We start from the raw sequence: 20,063 nt of genomic DNA on the forward strand, positions 1-20,063 counted from the left end.
TAGTGACTACTCTCTGTATGTGTTGTTCCCTCTAGTGACTACCTCTCTGTATGTGTCTGTGACTCCCTCTGTATGTGTGACTGACCTCTCTGTATGTTGTTCCCTCTAGTGACTACCTCTCTGTATGTGTTGTTCCCTCTAGTGACTACCTCTCTGTATGTGTTGTTCCCTCTAGTGACTACCTCTCTGTATGTGTTGTTCCCTCTAGTGACTACCTCTCTGTATGTGTTGTTCCCTCTAGTGACTACCTCTCTGTATGTGTTGTTACCTCTAGTGACTACCTCTCTGTATGTGTTGTTCCCTCTAGTGACTACCTCTCTGTATGTGTTGTTACCTCTAGTGACTACCTCTCTGTATGTGTTGTTCCCTCTAGTGACTACCTCTCTGTATGTGTTGTTGACTACCCTCTATGTGTTGACTAGTGACTACCTCTCTGTATGTGTTGTTCCCTCTAGTGACTACCTCTCTGTATGTGTTGTTCCCTCTAGTGACTACCTCTCTGTATGTGTGTTGTTCCCTCTAGTGACTACCTCTCTGTATGTGTTGTTGACCCTCTATGTGTTGTTACCTCTCTGTATGTGTTGTTCCCTCTAGTGACTACCTCTCTGTATGTGTTGTTCCCTCTAGTGACTACCTCTCTGTATGTGTTGTTACCTCTAGTGACTACCTCTGTATGTGTTGTTCCCTCTAGTGACTACCTCTCTGTATGTGTTGTTACCTCTAGTGACTACCTCTCTGTGTGTTGTTCCCTCTAGTGACTACCTCTCTCTGTATGTGTTGTTCCCTCTAGTGACTACCTCTCTGTATGTGTTGTTCCCTCTAGTGACTACCTCTCTCTGTATGTGTTGTTCCCTCTAGTGACTACCTCTCTGTATGTGTTGTTCCCTCTAGTGACTACCTCTCTGTGTGTTGTTCCCTCTAGTGACTACCCCTCTCTGTATGTGTTGTTCCCTCTAGTGACTACCTCTCTGTATGTGTTGTTCCCTCTAGTGACTACCTCTCTCTGTATGTGTTGTTCCCTCTAGTGACTACCTCTCTGTATGTGTTGTTCCCTCTAGTGACTACCTCTCTGTATGTGTTGTTCCCTCTAGTGACTACCTCTCTGTATGTGTTGTTACCTCTAGTGACTACCTCTCTGTGTGTTGTTCCCTCTAGTGACTACCTCTCTGTGTGTTGTTCCCTCTAGTGACTACCTCTCTGTGTGTTGTTCCCTCTAGTGACTACCTCTCTCTGTATGTGTTGTTACCTCTAGTGACTACCTCTCTGTATGTGTTGTTACCTCTAGTGACTACCTCTCTCTGTATGTGAGCCTGTGTGTATGGTCTGGGCATCTCACCCTGGTCTTAGTCTCCTCAGGTTTACTGAGGAACTGTCCAGGTGACAGATTCCTCCTGTCAGACCTCATTACCTGGGAGTCAGTGGAACCCTAACGAGTTGTAACGAGTCCTAACGAGCTGAATTAGAGAGGGCTAATTAGGGCAAAGGAGAAGGCCACTCTGCTCACTCACTGACGTGTGTGTGTGTGTGTGTGTGTGTGTGTGTGTGTGTGTGTGTGTGTGTGTGTGTGTGTGTGTGTGTGTGTGTGTGTGTGTGTGTGTGTGTGTGTGTGTGTGTGTGTGTGTGTGTGTCTGACGACGCTGTGTGTGTCTGACGACGCTGTGTGTGTCACTGACTGACGACGCTGTGTGTGTCACTGACTGACGACGCTGTGTGTGTCACTGACTGACGACGCTGTGTGTGTCACTGACTGACGACGCTGTGTGTGTCACTGACTGACGACGCTGTGTGTGTCACTGACTGACGACGCTGTGTGTGTCACTGACTGACGACGCTGTGTGTGTCACTGACTGACGACGCTGTGTGTGTCACTGACTGACGACGCTGTGTGTGTCACTGACTGACGACGCTGTGTGTGTCACTGACTGACTGACGACGCTGTGTGTGTCACTGACTGACGACGCTGTGTGTGTCACTGACTGACGACGCTGTGTGTGTCACTGACTGACTGACGACGCTGTGTGTGTCACTGACTGACTGCTGTGTGTGTCACTGACTGACGACGCTGTGTGTGTCACTGACTGACGACGCTGTGTGTGTCACTGACGACGCTGTGTGTGTCACTGACTGACGCTGTGTGTGTCACTGACTGACGACGCTGTGTGTGTCACTGACTGACGACGCTGTGTGTGTCACTGACTGACGACGCTGTGTGTGTCACTGACTGACGACGCTGTGTGTGTCACTGACTGACGACGCTGTGTGTGTCACTGACTGACGACGCTGTGTGTGTCACTGACTGACGACGCTGTGTGTGTCACTGACTGACGACGCTGTGTGTGTCACTGACTGACGACGCTGTGTGTGTCACTGACTGACGACGCTGTGTGTGTCACTGACTGACGACGCTGTGTGTGTCACTGACTGAGGACGCTGTGTGTGTCACTGACTGAGGACGCTGTGTGTGTCACTGACTGAGGACGCTGTGTGTGTCACTGACTGAGGACGCTGTGTGTGTCACTGACTGAGGACGCTGTGTGTGTCACTGACTGAGGACGCTGTGTGTATCACTGACTGACGACGCTGTGTGTATCACTGACTGAGGACGCTGTGTGTGTCACTGACTGAGGACGCTGTGTGTGTCACTGACTGACGACGCTGTGTGTATCACTGACTGAGGACGCTGTGTGTATCACTGACTGACGACGCTGTGTGTCACTGACTCACGCTGTGTGTGTCACTGACTGAGACGCTGTGTGTCACTGACTGAATGACGCTGTGTGTGTCACTGACTGAGGTCGCTGTGCTGTGTCACTGACACGCTGTGTTGTGTCACTGACTCAGACGCCAGTCACTGACTGACACACTGTGTTCAGAACTGTTAGAATGGGAATGTGATATGGATGTTATTATGTATGTGTCACTGAAGGATGTGTGTCACTGACTCTGTTGTTAAGAGATAAAGATGATCACTGACTTGAGCTGTGAATGTCTCACTGATGATGTGTTGTCACTGTTGGACGCTGTGTGGTCACTGACTAACAGCTGTGTGTGTCACTGACTAACGCTGATGCTGGTCAATGACTCATGATGCTGGTGATGTCACTGACTGATAATGCTGGTATCATTTTGGACATTGGTCACTGACTGAAGCTGTCATCACTGACTTTTAGCTGTGGATCACTGACTGACACATTATTTAGTCACTGACTGAATCGCTGTGTGTCAAATAAATGTCATCACTTTAATAGGCGCTGTGTGAGCCAACAAATGTAAATGATCATTTAATAACACCATAATGGTAGATAATGACTATTGTTCTGATTTACTGAGGACGCTGTGGGACTCTGCTGTGAGTCTTGTATCCAGTCTGAGGATGTTGGGGTCACTGACTGAGGACGCTGTGTGTATCCCTCCCTCCCCTGGTGTATCACTGACTCCCTCCCCTCCGCTGTGTGTATCACTGACTGACCCTCCCTCCCCTGGTCTCTCACTGCTCCCCAGATCCATTCTGTAATGAATGGTGGTAGATTCCCCTCCCTCCCTCTCCCAGTGCAGATCAGACCCAGCAACACACTGTTAGAATGGGAATGTGATATGGATGTTATTATGTATGTTAACAAGGATGTCTTCTCTCTTTGTTAAGAGATAAAGATGATCATGTTGAGGAATGTCTCATGATGATGTGTTGTTGTTGGAGGGCATCGAATAACAGCCCTTTACGGTAATGATGCTGGAAATGATCATGATGCTGGTGATGACAGTTATGATAATGCTGGTAATTTTGGACATTGGTAATAAGGTCAACTCCATTTTAGGTGGAAAACAACGACACATTATTTAGTCACTTAATGAATCACTGCGTGTCAAATAAATGTCATCACTTTAATAGGCAACATGAGCCAACAAATGTAAATGATCATTTAATAACACCATAATGGTAGATAGTGACTATTGTTCTGATTTATTAGGATGTGGGACTCTGCTGTGAGTCTTGTATCCAGTCTATGTTGGGGTCGTAGACCCCCGTCCCTCCCTCCCCCTGGTCGTAGACCCCCTCCCTCCCTCCCCCTGGTCGTAGACCCCCTCCCTCCCCCTGGTCGTAGACCCCCCTCCCTCCGCCTGGTCGTAGACCCCCCTCCCTCCCTCCCCCTGGTCGTAGACCCCCTCCCTCCCCCTGGTCGTAGACCCCCCCCCTCCCCTGGTCGTAGACCCCCTCCCTCCCCCTCAGCCCCCTCCCTCCCCTGGTCGTAGACCCCCCCTCCCTCCCCTGGTCGTAGACCCCCCCCCCTCCCTCCCCTGGTCGTAGACCCCCCCCCCCCTGGTCCCCCCCTCCCCCCTGGTCGTAGACCCCCTCCCTCCCCTGGTCGTAGACCCCCCCTCCCCTGGTCGTAGACCCCCACCCTCCCTCCCCTGGTCGTAGACCCCCATCCCTCCCCTGGTCGTAGACCCCCCCTCCCCTGGTCGTAGACCCCGTCCCTCCCTCCCCTGGTCGTAGACCCCCTCCCTCCCTCCCCTGGTCGTAGATCCCCGTCCCTCCCCTGGTCGTAGACCCCCTCCCTCCGCCTGGTCGTAGACCCCCCTCCCTCCCTCCCCTGGTCGTAGACCCCCTCCCTCCCCTGGTCGTAGACCCCCGCCCTCCCCTGGTCGTAGACCCCCCCCTCCCTCCCCTGGTCGTAGACCCCCACCCTCCCTCCCCCTGGTCGTAGACCCCCCCTCCCTCCCCCTGGTCGTAGACCCCCCCCCCTCCCCTGGTCGTAGCCCCCCCCTCCCTCCCCTGGTCGTAGACCCCCTCCCTCCCTCCCCTGGTCGTAGACCCCCCTCCCTCCGCCTGGTCGTAGACCCCCTCCCTCCGCCTGGTCGTAGTGGCAGTGGAGAGCAGCTGGTTGACCAGTCACGGTCGGACGGCCCAGTGGAGTGGACGGCTGTCAGAGTTGACCAATCAGACGGGGCTCTGCCTGGGGGTCTCGGGGAGACAGGAAACTACTGGGCCTGTGTGTAAACACACTGCAACAAAGAGACTGGCCAGGGAGAACCAACACACACAGAAATAATACAAACACAGACTCATGCACCTAAAAGAGGCAGGAAATTACATGTATCTATTCTTCAGCTCCTGTCTCCAGTTGGCCCCAGATGGGAGTCAGAGACTGACACCAGCCCCCCTGTTTATCCCCGGGTAACCCCAAACAAGCACATTCCTCACCCCACGGTTTCCAACGGCGACCGAACCCCACTGTCGCTCCTCTCCTGCTCTGCGGCGACGGAAGTCAACAGTCCTGCTAACAACCCCCTAACACAGGCTAATGAAGCTGTCAGTCAAACCAGCCCGCTGTTCTATTCACCAAGGGGTTGGTCATGGGTTTAACTGACGCCTGTAACACACACCTACACAACATACACACACCTACACACACCTACACAACATACACACACCTACACACACCTACACAACATACACACAGCTACACACACCTACACAACATACACACACACCACACACACCTAAACACACCTACACACACCTACACACACCTACACACACCTAAACACACCTACACACACCTACACACACCTACACACACCTACACACACCTACACACACCTACACACACCTACACACACCTACACACACCTAAACACACCTAAACACACCTACACACACCTACACACACCTACACACACCTACACACACCTAAACACACCTAAACACACCTACACACACCTACACACACCTACACACACCTACACACACACACACCTACACACACCTACACACACCTACACACACCTACACACACCTACACACACCTACACACACCTACACACACCTACACACACCTACACACACACACCTACACACACCCACACACACACACACACACACCTACACACACCTACACACACTAAACACACCACACACCTACACTACACACACCTAAACACACCTACACACACCAACACACACCACACACTACACACCTAAACACACCTAAACACACCTACACACACACACACACCTACACACCTAAACACACCACACACACACACACCTACACACACACACACACACCTACACACACCTACACACACCTACACACACACACACACACACACCTACACACCAACACACACCTACACACACCTACACACACACACACCTACACACACCTACACACACCAACACACACCTACACCTACACACACCTACACACACCTACACACACCTACACACACCTACACACACCTAAACACACCTACACACACCGCCATGTATTCACCTTTCACCACTGTTTCTCCACCTACAGTACAGAGAGAACAAACAGGGTTGTACATACATGGGGTTCCTCTCTCTCAGGCTGGAATAGATTTACCGAAGTCATTATCATGATAATAATGTGTTGCTGTCATCCCACATGAACGCACTAATGGGAAACGTTGAAGTGTGTGTGTGTTGTGGTCGGGGGGCATTTCTTGTGAAAGGCTCATTGCGTTCGGACATGTTGGAGCCCTCGCTGGCATGACCTGTAGTGTTTAATTAGACTGGCTAGGAAATCTGCCTCCTGTGATTATTATTCACACACACTCCCCCCTTCGTGTTCCCTTTTTAAGCATTTGCTGTAGGTGGTGAGAGAGAATAGGGGTTGTGGGGAGTGTGTGTGGTTGCATCCTGTGTGAGAGTGTGTCCCTGTCAGTCTGTCTGAGCAGGACCTGTGGTTAATTATCTTCACAGTGCTCCGTGGTGCTGCAGCCTGTCCTCTAATCCAATGTGATAAGTGAGACAAACATGGTGGAACAGTGAGCTGCAGTCAGACAGGTACCTCTCTTAGACACACGGAGGGAGGGAGGGGGGACCCTCAGGCACACACACCGCCCTCCCCAGCTTTTGTCAGAGAGCCTTTCTGAGTAGCTAATTAGTCCAATTAGCCTTTCTAGTTTCCAAACTGCTCTCAATACTCTAACCAGTGGATAATGGTAGCATGCTACCCCTTAATGCCTTTCAAGATGAACACCAAATGTGAGTTGGAAAATCACTTGTAATGGATTCTTAGTAGTGACTACCTCTTAGTAGTGTATTTTCTCATTCAGGGGGGATAATGTCGCTATGTGCTTGTCAGTAGGGTATATTAGCAGTGTTGGAAACAACAGGTTAGTGTTTCATTACCTAAGTCAGTGGGGGGGGGGTTGTCACGTGTTGTGGAGGCCATTGTAGGGGACATCCATCCTGTCATCTTCTCCCTTACAATGCTGTGCTGTCACCATCGCACCCTGAGTTTGTCCGTTCCCATTGTGTCCAACATGGCGTGTGTGTGTGTGTGTGTGTGTGTGTGTGTGTGTGTGTGTGTGTGTGTGTGTGTGTGTGTGTGTGTGTGTGTGTGTGTGTGTGTGTGTGTGTGTGTGTGTGTGTGTCTGGGCCCTTGTCTCTGCCTCCGGGCTCCAGCCCATAACAACTCTGTCCTGGAGAAGACCCAGGATCCAGCCCATAACAACTCTGTCCTGGAGAAGACCCAGACTCCAGCCCATAACAACTCTGTCCTGGAGAAGACCCAGACTTCAGCCCATAACAACTCTGTCCTGGAGAAGACCCAGGATCCAGCCCATAACAACTCTGTCCTGGAGAAGACCCAGACTCCAGCCCATAACAACTCTGTCCTGGAGAAGACCCAGGATCCAGCCCATAACAACTCTGTCCTGAAGAAGACCCAGACTCCAGCCCATAACAACTCTGTCCTGGAGAAGACCCAGACTCCAGCCCATAACAACTCTGTCCTGGAGAAAACCCAGACTCCAGCCCATAACAACTCTGTCCTGGAGAAGACCCAGGATCCAGCCCATAACAACTCTGTCCTGGAGAAGACCCAGACTCCAGCCCATAACAACTCTGTCCTGGAGAAAACCCAGACTCCAGCCCATAGAAACTCTGTCCTGAAGAAGACCCAGACTCCAGCCCATAACAACTCTGTCCTGGAGAAAACCCAGACTCTAGCCCATAGAAACTGTCCTGGAGAAGACCCAGACTCCAGCCCATAACAACTCTGTCCTGGAGAAGACCCGGACTCCAGCCCATAACAACTCTGTCCTGAAGAAGACCCAGGATCCAGCCCATAACAACTCTGTCCTGGAGAAGACCCAGGATCCAGCCCATAACAACTCTGTCCTGAGAAGACCCAGACTCCAGCCCATAACAACTCTGTCCTGAGAAGACCCAGACTCCAGCCCATAACAACTCTGTCCTGAAGAAGACCCAGACTCCAGCCCATAACAACTCTGTCCTGAAGAAGACCTGTCCTGGAGAAGACCAAGACTCCAGCCCATAACAACTCTGTCCCCAGACTCCAGCCCATAACAACTCTGTCCTGGAGAAGACCCAGACTCCAGCCCATAACAACTCTGTCCTGGAGAAGACCCAGACTCCAGCCCATAGAAACTCTGTCCTGGAGAAAACCCAGACTCCAGCCCATAGAAACTCTGTCCTGAAGAAGACCCAGACTCCAGCCCATAACAACTCTGTCCTGGAGAAAACCCAGACTCTAGCCCATAGAAACTGTCCTGGAGAAGACCCAGACTCCAGCCCATAACAACTCTGTCCTGGAGAAGACCCGGACTCCAGCCATAGCAACTCTGTCCTCTGGGGAAGGCCCAGACTCCAGCCCATAACAACTCTGTCCTGGAGAAGACCCGGACTCCAGCCATAGCAACTCTGTCCTCTGGGGAAGGCCCAGACTCCAGCCATAGCAACTCTGTCCTCTGGGGAAGACCCAGACTCCAGCCCATAACAACTCTGTCCTCTGGGGAAGGCCCAGACTCCAGCCCATAACAACTCTGTCCTCTGGGGAAGGCCCAGACTCCAGCCATAGCAACTCTGTCCTCTGGGGAAGGCCCAGACTCCAGCCCATAGCAACTCTGTCCTCTGGGGAAGGCCCAGACTCCAGCCATAGCAACTCTGTCCTCTGGGGAAGACCCAGACTCCAGCCCATAGCAACTCTGTCCTCTGGGGAAGACCCAGACTCCAGCCCATAGCAACTCTGTCCTCTGGGGAAGGCCCAGACTCCAGCCATAGCAACTCTGTCCTCTGGGGAAGGCATGCGTGCCAGGAAGCAGTGAAGTGCTGCCTCCGCATTTCCTCCACACACACCCAGAGAGACGAGGGCCCAGGCCCCTGCCGAGACCCTCCCTACCCACCCCTCCCTGGGGCTTTGTCCCGGGGCTCTGGCCCGTGTACCTCCGCCCAGCCTCCTCACTCTCTCCCCGGGACAGGCAGGAAGACCAGGGACATTCCGTCCTGCTAGGCTAGCCCCCGACCAGAGAGAGTAATGTGGCAGGCAGGCCCCCATACCTAGGTTACACCCCCTCAAACACACACACACAACCAAACGCAACACACTGTCTATTCTCTGGGGAGAGAGTTAATGAGATTCTACTGGGTTCCCACACCTCTAAAACTCTCCATCTAGTTGTATTTGTCTGTCTCTCCCCTCTATCTCCTCCCACCATCCTTTCTGTATAACCACATAAGTTAGTGAATGAACATCCTCGTTCCTGGCCTATAGCTACTTTGAGACAAGTTTAGCCAGAAACCAATTTCTAACGTTTTGATATTGTGTGTGTGTGTGTGTGTGTGTGTGTGTGTGTGTGTGTGTGTGTGTGTGTGTGTGTGTGTGTGTGTGTGTGTGTGTGTGTGTGTGTGTGTGTGTGTGTGTGTGTGTGTGTGTGTGTGTGTTGAGTAAGGGCAATCGGTGTGTGTGAGGATGCTCAGCCACGGTTGCAGTGGTTTGAAGTGAAAAGGAAATCGTTGCCGGGGGTTGGGCCCAGTCATCCCGTTGCCGAGGCTTTGATTAAGAAGGATGTCGCAGGCCATCGATCCCCAGGGCTATAGATTGACTATTTTTATCATCTGTCCGTCTGCCCCCCTCGCGCTCTGATAAAACGCTTTCTCCTGCAGAGAGAGAGAGACCCTCCACACGCGGCTAATTTGTAATTACTTCCGTCAATGGGTCTGTTTGAGGTTAACCCTCTGAGACACCCTAAGGTCTCATCACTCATCTTCTGTTATGGCTGACGAGGCGACTTGGTTATCCCCTACACCTCAGACCTGTCAACATATAGGCAGTCCATAGACTGCCCTGTTGTCTTGAGAAGCCAGCATTTCATGACCAGTCCTTAGTGGTTCCCAGACAGTGGGTCAGAAACCTCTGGTGGGTGACTAGGTTGCTGTCATTGGCTTTGTTGAATTTGAGGGTCTCAACAAAATTCCAAATCTTTGGCAGTGTTTAAAGATCTTGAAAAGCCAGTGCACTAACAGTAGGAGGGGATATGGAAAGGTTGGATTCACACTCTACACACAGTACCAGTCAAAAGTTTGGACACACCTACTTATTCAAGGGTTTTTCTTTATTTTTACTATTTTCTGCATTGTAGAATAATAGTGAAGACATCAACACTATGAAATAACACATATGGAATCATGTTGTAACCAAACAAAGTGTTAAACAAATCAAAATATATTTTATATTTGAGTTTCTTCTTTGTTGCCTTGATAACAGCGTTGCACACTCTTGGCATTCTCTCAACCAGCTTCATGAGGTAGTCACCTGGAATGCATTTCAATTATCAGGTATGCCTTGTTAATTTGTGTCATTTCTTTTCCCAGTGCCTTTGAGCCAATCAGTTGTGTTGTGACAAGGTAGAGGTGGTATACAGAGGACAGCCCTATTTGGTAAAAGACCAAGTCCATATTATGGCAAGAACAGCTCAAATAAGCAAAGAGAAATGACAGTCCATCACTACTTTAAGACATGAAGGTCAATCAATCTGGGCCTTGAAGAACTTTGTGCAGTCGCTTAAAGCGCTATGATGAAACTGGCTCTCATGAGGACCGCCACAGGAAATGAAGACCCAGAGTTACCTCTGCTGTAGAGGGTAAGTTCATCAGAGTTATCAGCCTCAGAAATTGCAGCACAAACAAATGCTTCAGAGTTCAAGTAACAGACGCATCTCAACATCAACTGTTCAGAGGAGACTGCGTGAATCAGGCCTTTGTGGTCAAACTGCTGCAAAGAAACCACTACTAAAGGACACCAATAAGAAGATTCTTTCTTGGGCCAAGAAACACAAGCAATGGACATTAGACCGGTGGAAATCTGTCCTTTGGTCTGATGAGTCCAAATTTGAGATTTTTGGTTCCAACCGCCTTGTCTTTGTGAGATGCAGAGTAGGTGAATGGATGATCTCCGTATGTGTGGTTCCCACCGTGAAGCATGGAGGAGGTGGTGTGGGGGTGCTTTGCTGGTGACACTGTCTGTGATTTATTTAGAATTCAAGGCACACTTAACCAGCATGGCTACCACAGCATTCTGCAGAAATACGCCAGCCCATCTGGTTTGGGCTTAGTGGGACTATAATTCGTTTTTTAACAGGACAATGACCCAACACACCTCCAGGCTGTGTAAGGGCTATTTGACCAAGAAGGAGAGTGATGGACTGCTGCATCAGATGACCTGGCCTCCACAATCACCCGACCACAACCCAATTGAGATGGTTTGGGATGAGTTGGACCACATAGCGAAGGAAAAGCAGCCAACAAATGCACAGCATATGTGGGAACTCCTTCACTCCTTGATGTCTTGACTATTATTCTACAATGTAGAAAATAGTAAAAACAAAGAAAAATCCTTGAAACAGTAGATGTCTAAATGTTTGACTTTTACTGTATATCCATGTCTTTCTCTCTCCTGGTGTGTGTATGTAATGCTCTCTCTCAGGCCTAACCCTCCACCCAGGGTAGGTCATTACAGAGGAAGTGAGCCAGCAGTGAGGTTCCACTATACTGTGTTCTCCATATCCTGGATAGTGGGGGACCCAGGACCCCCTGAGGGGGACTGTTGTTTCTAGGGATACAGGACAGCTCTATATCCTCACTCCTGTCCCTCCCCTATCCTCTCCCCAGGCCACTGTGGTTCCTCTCCTTTCTAACAGGAGGATTGATGCATGGATAATCCCAATTGGGCTGAAAGGCTGTGTTTACATGGCGGGGATTAGGGAGAGATTAGCGCTATCACATCACAGGATTAGATTGAGTGGCTGGAAACTGTTACCACTCTGTACTTACACTGCCCCGCTTCCCCTCTCTCCTGGTCTCTCTCTCTCCTGGTCTCTCTCTCTCCTGGTCTCTCGCTCTCTCCTGGGCTCTCTCTCTCTCCTGGTCTCTCTCTTTCCTGGTCTCTCTTTCCTGGTCAATCTCTACGCTATGGGGTTTACATGGTGTCTTTCTCCTTCAGACTAGGCTAGTTAACATACCCAGTCCTAGTTAACCCAGTTCTAGTTAACCCAGTCCTAGTTAACCCACTCTTCCATTCACTTTTTTACCATCTGAACTCATTCTTGCTAAGAATGGTCCTGTGGTTCCCAAAGAGACCCAGTAGATATCATCCCTGTAACAGTCAGCAGATATCCCTGTAACAGTCAGCAGATATCCTTGTAACAGTCAGCAGATATCCCTGTAACAGTCAGTAGATATCCCTGTAACAGTCAGTAGATATCCCTGTAACAGTCAGTAGATATCCCTGTAACAGTCAGCAGATATCCCTGTAACAGTCAGCAGATATCCCTGTAACAGTCAGCAGATATCCCTGTAACAGTCAGCAGATATCCCTGTAACAGTCAGTAGATATCCCTGTAACAGTCAGTAGATATCCCTGTAACAGTCAGTAGATATCCCTGTAACAGTCAGTAGATATCCCTGTAACAGTCAGCAGATATCCCTGTAACAGTCAACAGATATCATCCCTGTAACAGTCAGCAGATATCCCTGTAACAGTCAACAGATTATCCCTGTAACAGTCAGCAGATATCCCTGTAACAGTCAGTAGATATCCCTGTAACAGTCAGTAGATATCCCTGTAACAGTCAGCAGATATCCCTGTAACAGTCAGCAGATATCATCCCTGTAACAGTCAGCAGATATCATCCCTGTAACAGTCAGCAGATATCATCCCTGTAACAGTCAGCAGATATCATCCCTGCAACAGTCAGCAGATATCATCCCTGTAACAGTCAGCAGATATCATCCCTGTAACAGTCAGCAGATATCATCCCTGTAACAGTCAGCAGATATCATCCCTGTAAAGTCAGCAGATATCATCCCTGTAACAGTCAGCGGATATCATCCCTGTAACAGTCAGCAGATATCATCCCTGTAACAGTCAGCAGATATCATCCCTGTAACAGTCAGCAGATATCATCCCTGTAACAGTCAGCAGATATCATCCCTGTAACAGTCAGCAGATATCATCCCTGTAACAGTCAGCAGATATCCCTGTCATCAGCAGATATCCCTGTAATCATCCCTGTAACAGTCAGCAGATATCATCCCTGTAACAGTCAGCAGATATCATCCCTGTAACAGTCAGCAGATATCATCCCTGTAACAGTCAGCAGATATCATCCCTGTAACAGTCAGCAGATATCATCCCTGTAACAGTCAACAGATATCATCCCTGTAACAGTCAGCAGATATCCCTGTAACAGTCAGCAGATATCCCTGTAACAGTCAGCAGATATCCCTGTAACAGTCAGTAGATATCCCTGTAACAGTCAGCAGATATCCCTGTAACAGTCAGCAGATATCCCTGTAACAGTCAGCAGATATCCCTGTAACAGTCAGCAGATATCCCTGTAACAGTCAGCAGATATCCCTGTAACAGTCAGCAGATATCCCTGTAACAGTCAGCAGATATCCCTGTAACAGTCAGCAGATATCCCTGTAACAGCCAGCAGATATCCCTGTAACAGTCAGCAGATATCCCTGTAACAGTCAGCAGATATCCCTGTAACAGTCAGCAGATATCCCTGTAACAGTCAGCAGATATCCCTGTAACAGTCAGCAGATATCCCTGTAACAGTCAGCAGATATCCCTGTAACAGTCAGCAGATATCCCTGTAACAGTCAGCAGATATCCCTGTAACAGTCAGCAGATATCCCTGTAACAGTCAGCAGATATCCCTGTAACAGTCAGCAGATATCCCTGTAACAGTCAGCAGATATCCCTGTAACAGTCAGCAGATATCCCTGTAACAGTCAGCAGATATCCCTGTAACAGTCAGCAGATATCCCTGTAACAGTCAGCAGATATCCCTGTAACAGTCAGCAGATATCCCTGTAACAGTCATCCCTGTAACATCAGATATCCCTGTAACAGTCAGCAGATATCCCTGTAACAGTCAGCATCCCTGTAACAGTCAGCAGATATCCCTGTAACAGTCAGCAGATATATCCCTGTAACAGTCAGCAGATATCCCTGTAACAGTCAGCAGATATCCCTGTCAGCAGATAACAGTCTGTAAACAGATATCCCTGTAACAGTCAACAGATATCCCTGTAACAGTCAGCAGATATCCCTGTAACAGTCAGCAGATATAGATATGTAACAGTCAGCAGATATCCCTGTAACAGTCAGCAGATATCCCTGTAACAGTCAGCAGATATCCCTGTAACAGTCAGCAGATATCCCTGTAACAGTCAGCAGATATCCCTGTAACAGTCAGCAGATATCCCTGTAACAGTCAGCAGATATCCCTGTAACAGTCAGCAGATATCCCTGTAACAGTCAGCAGATATCCCTGTAACAGTCAGCAGATATCCCTGTAACAGTCAGCAGATATCCCTGTAACAGTCAGCAGATATCCCTGTAACAGTCAGCAGATATCCACACTGCGAGGTGAACTAGAACAATGGTGAACATCCCCCTTCTGTCCAATGTGTTCCCTCTCCAGGGAGGAGTGTGACTAGATGAACAGATGGAGAAGGTAACGTCACAAGATGATGTTAAGAACGTTCCTCTTAACCAGTAGTCTGTGTTTTTCTCTCTCAGGGAGGAGCGTGAGCGTTGGATCCGGGCTAAGTACGAGCAGCGGTTGTTCCTGGCGTCGCTCTCGGGGGTGGACCTATCCCTGGGCCAGCAGCTGCTGAGGGCCACGGCCGAGGAGGACCTGCGCTGCGTCATCCTGCTTCTGGCTCACGGCTCCCGGGAGCAAGTCAACGAGACGTGTGGAGAGGGAGACGGACGCACCGCCCTTCACCTGGCGTGCCGCAAGGGCAACGTGGTCATCACACAGCTCCTCATCTGGGTGAGAGAGGACAATACCAACAGGATCTCACATGTCCATGGTTCCTCACCCTGAATGTTGTCTGTAGACCAAGATGTTGCCATGTCAAATAACTTACTCTATCTTTCCCTCTCTCATCCCTCTCTCCCTCATCCCCCTCACTCCTCTGCTCTCTCACCATCCCTCTCTCCTCTCTCCCTCATCCCCCTCTCCTCTCTCCCTCATCCCCCTCATCACACCTCTCTCATCCTCATCCCCCTCACTGTCCATGGTTCCTCCCCCATCCCTCTCTCCTCTCCCCATCCCTCTCTCCTCTCCTCTCCCCCATCCCTCTCTCCCTCATCCCCCTCTCCTCTCCCCTTCCCTCTCTCCCTCATCATCCCCCTCTCCTCTCTCTCTCTCCCATCCCCTCTCCTCTCTCCCTCATCCCCCTCCTCCTCCTCTCTGCTCTCATCCCATCTCCTCTCTCCCTATCCCCCTCCTCTCTCCCTCATCCCCCTCACTCCTCTCTGCTCTCCCCCATCCCTCTCTCCTCTCGCCCTCATCCCCCTCACTCCTCTCTGCTCTCTCGCCATCCCTCTCTCCCTTATCCCCCTCACTCCTCTCTGCTCTCTCCCATCCCTCTCTCCCTCGCCCTATCCCCCTCACTCCTCTCTGCTCTCTCGCCATCCCTCTCTCCTCCAGTACGGGGTGGATCTGATGGCGAGGGACGCCCACGGTAACAGCGCGCTGGCGTACGCACGGCAGGCCAGCAGCCAGGAGTGTGTTGACACGCTGCTGCAGTACGGCTGTCCCGATGAACGCTACCCACTTATGGCCACGCCCAACCTGTCCCGACGCAACACCAACCGCAACAACAGCTGCAGCAGCACGGGCAGCACCGCACTCATATAAACACTACCGCCCCCTTCAGGAGGCCTCTGGGTACTGCGGCTCGCAGGATATTAACAGGCTAAACACACATTGTGACATTATATGCATATTACACACTCAAAATCCTGACTGAAAAAAAAACTGTGACATTTTTGGAAGTGAGGGGCTTGGAGAGAGTCTGAATTGGGAGAAAATGACTGAACTCTTTTGGGAACCACTACTTCTGCACTCCTTGTCTTAGAGCCCTCGTTGACCTCTTACCCTCTCCACTCTGACACTAATCTCACACAGAAGACACTAGCACTCCTGTTGCCGTTGATGAAGCCCTCTGTCCTTTTGGCTCTCTGCCCCACATCATGATGACCCCCCCCACCGCGCTTCGGTCCAATTGTCAATTTCCTCACAAGGCCTTCCCCTGTAAAAGCATGGGGGCAGGAGGTGGCTTGGCGTTACTTCCGGGTGGAGTCAGGTCACCGGCTTCCCCCAATGCTATCTACCTGGCTGCATGTGGCCCTAAGCATGATGGGACATGGGGAGGAGGCGGCCAAAATCACATGAAAAGCAGCGAATCCCCCTTCTCATATACCCTCTAACTCTGATCTGCAATCTGCTCCCAGCTTCAACCCAGGCCACACACACACTATATCACTACTATGTCACTGCTTTCTCAGCTGTACAGAAACAGAGGCCTGCGGGTTTGGAAAGACATTGAATGTTTGAAGAAGGCCTCTGTAGCATGTTGGGGAAGGGGGGGTTGCTTTTCACTTAAGTTATGGGAGCTCTACCTTATAACATGAGAACTACAAAGAACACTGATCAACTGAACAGAACTCCTCTTCTACTCTGGTTCTTCTTTAGTTCTCCACATAATCAGTGTTTCCCCTCTCTTCTCTAGAGTAAATTATGTGATCTCTCTCCTGTGGATGTTTTTTTTTTAATGTGGAACAAAAATATCTTATTGTATAAACAGTTTAAGAAAGTGAGAGAGAAAAAATTCTAAATATCCGATATTCCTTGGAAGTAAAACAGAAAGTGTGATAGCATGTCAGACACTTTCTCTTTTGAATTAAAACAAAAAGATTGTTCATCACGTCCACATTGTGTATATCTCATTGTGAATTGCTGGACCAATGAGTCAGTTCTACAGAGAAGTGACTTTGTGATTTCTATTAGAAGCCACTTGCGAGGTGTAAAAGACGTGTATGTATTTCCAGGCTCAGGGACCAGAGACGGTCAATTCTATCTTGAAACCCCCACAATTCCACTCGCCTCAACAACAGTCTTAGATTTACATTTCATCCGTTCAGAGGAACAGTCCACCTCCAGAATGTATAGGAAGCATCATGAGGCTCAGTATCAGACCATCAGCCTTCTTCAGGATCATCGTACGGTTGGTCCACCACATGGAGACCAGGGGAAAGTGTTTTCTGTTTAGTGTTTTATCCTTCTGCATATTATTCTGCCTTTTCTTTACTGTTATCAGGTCATCAAATACACTGTTTCTGCTGTTTCAGCTGGAAACGCATCGTGATAATGTCTTGTTGCATAGTGATCGGCAGAGGATGGGAGGAAATGGATAGGCAGGACTCTGTCATCTTCCTGTTGATTACTTAGGTGTGGTGCAGGTATCAGTTGTCAGGTCCATACTCCCATTCACTAACACTGATCTACAACTGATCCAGGAACAGCATCCACGGTGTAAATGTAGCACTATTTATACTAGATGGGCTCATCAGTGTTCAATCTATTTAATTTAATCTAAGAAGACGTTTGTCTGACAGTTCAATCCATGATGGGCTGTCAGCTTTTGAAGAATATCTACGATCTGATGGATACTGTTTCTTCATAGAATTAGACTGTTCTGATTCGGAGAAGAGTTCCTAATTTGTGCCCCCTCTGAGTTCTCCCCTTCTCAAGTTGACTGACATCATATATGACGTCATAGGTCAGGATAGACTCTAGGCCGCCTCCCATCAGGTCTTCTGAGGTACTCGGCATGCGTTTCCTCCATCCTCTATCTGTCATTGGATAGCCATGTCTGTTGCTCCCCAACCAATCATACAGTCTCTGCCTCTAGAATCTCTTCGTCTGCGTCCTGAATGGCACCCTATTCCCTTGAACCGTGCACTACTTTTGACCCACGCCCATAGGATTCTGGTTAAAAGCAGTTCACTATGTAGGGAATAGGCAGCCATTTGGGATGCATCCTTTCTGCTCAGTGACTCGATAGGAAGGGCTTCTCTGCGTCTGGAATCCTACTGTGTGTAAATAATATTTGACTTCTCTCTCTTCCTCTATCGCTTTTCTTTCTCTCTTTTTGAAAAGCTCTTTTGGTGGTGATATCATGATTTATCTGAAGGAAGTAGGAAGTTCTTTACTCTGAGAGCGTCGTGTTCTCTGCGGTTTGAGTGGAGGTTTGCCGATGCCCATGTGGTGTTTTTATTGGGAGAAATAAGCCAGTGATGGGTTGACTGAACGTTACTGGAATGTTTAGCATCAGGGGCTTTCCTTTCCTCCTGTCCCTCTTCCTGTTGCCAACGTCTCTGCTCTGCACAAGTCCCTCAGCCTTTGCCTGTTCTTAAACCTTACTGTGTGTGTGTCCTCGTGTGTGATAAGAGTCTTTCTCCCCCCAAACCATTCCTAAGCGTCAAATGCTCCCGTATTTATGATTGCTTTTGCCCTTGATGTTACCTTGTGTGTGTGTGTGTGTGTGTGTGTGTGTGTGTGTGTGTGTGTGTGTGTGTGTGTGTGTGTGTGTATATAAACGCCTAATATAAGTAGTGACTCCTGCCTCACCTGTACAGGTATTAAAGCAATATGGAGGACAGGTATAGATGTCCATGCTAACGGTGGTGTTTCTGTCTAACACACACCTTGCAATACCTGCGTATGCTGTAGACGAGACCATACATCACACACACGCTTCTCTGTGTCCGATAGAAATGTGAAAAGAGCTCAACATGTTGAGTGTGATTAACATGAGAAGTGCTGAGGCATCAGGCTTTGTCCACAGGCAGCCACGAACACTAAAGTGCACCTGACCAAACCTTTATTGAACATTATTGAACCTTATTGTTGCAGTAGCAGAAATAGCAGCGTTAAACCTCTCCCTCGTCGCTAGAGGGATTTCTCCCCATTAATAACACTCGTAAGTGAGGTTTTGACTGAGGAGGAGACCAAGTCGTTTTATTTCTGACAAAACGATGCACTGCGTATCCAGTTTGATGCTCTCGTCAGTCCTCTCCTCTCAAAGTCTTTCCTGTAGAACACTTTTGCATGGATGGATGTTTGTGTAGATCCCTGGTCTCTTCCCTCATATTGTCTGCTGGCCTGAAACTGTTCCTATCTCAGCCACTGGCTCTCACACTAGTGGGAGATATGAAGAGGTTAGACATCGTATTGGACACAATCCTCATTGGTGGTCAAGCTGCTCTCACTTCCCCCTCTGAAGTAGCCAGTGGAAGTCATGATTAGCCAATAGTGTGAGCTGTCCTCCCTTCCCCCTCTGAAGTAGCCAGTGGAAGTCATGATTAGCCAATAGTGTGAGCTGTCCTCCCTTCCCCCTCTGAAGTAGCCAGTGGAAGTCATGATTAGCCAATAGTGTGAGCTGTCCTCCCTTATAGTTGGGTTCAGGAAGCATCAAAAAGCCTGGAATCCAGAAGATTTGTTTCAGTGGTGAAACGGAGCATATCAGTTTGGTTTCCAGGCTGTCTAGAATCTCCTGTTTAGACGTGAGACGTTGAGACATGTATCAGTGTCCCTGCCAGGGAGAAGAGCACTATGGGGGACACACTCACCATGTCAATCAGTCTGTGTTACTTACCTACCATTAAACCAGCCACAGCTCTCCCTTCTATACATGCCAGTCCACACATCAGCACAGCGTTCACCACATGTACATAGATGTAATCAACAAACCGTAATAAACAAACTATGGTCATTTGGTTTTTGTTTATTTGGTTCCCGTGTGTATTTGGTGACCTCTTTGTCGTTGCTCATTCATCCTGTATGTAGCTACACAACCCAACCCAGACGACTGCCAGTCAAATGATTTAATATGGTTCTAATGCTGTCTAGATATGGAAGAA

At 49.3% G+C, this 20,063-nt stretch overlaps 1 protein-coding gene across 1 annotated transcript in view; it reads left to right on the top strand.

Moving 5' to 3' along the window:
- Positions 1-18,738, top strand: part of LOC127927685 (arf-GAP with GTPase, ANK repeat and PH domain-containing protein 1-like) — a 176,070-nt gene extending 157,332 nt beyond the window's left edge. Inside the window, exons 14-15 of the mRNA XM_052514363.1 lie at positions 14,868-15,123; positions 15,787-18,738. Coding sequence (XP_052370323.1) covers positions 14,868-15,123; positions 15,787-15,996 — 466 coding nt within the window. The 3' untranslated portion in view covers positions 15,997-18,738. The remainder of the gene's footprint in view (positions 1-14,867; positions 15,124-15,786) is intronic.
- The last annotated feature ends 1,325 nt before the right edge of the window (positions 18,739-20,063 follow it).

This window comes from Oncorhynchus keta, unplaced genomic scaffold (assembly GCF_023373465.1).
Source record: "Oncorhynchus keta strain PuntledgeMale-10-30-2019 unplaced genomic scaffold, Oket_V2 Un_scaffold_17296_pilon_pilon, whole genome shotgun sequence".
Classification (NCBI taxonomy): Eukaryota; Metazoa; Chordata; class Actinopteri; order Salmoniformes; family Salmonidae; genus Oncorhynchus; species Oncorhynchus keta.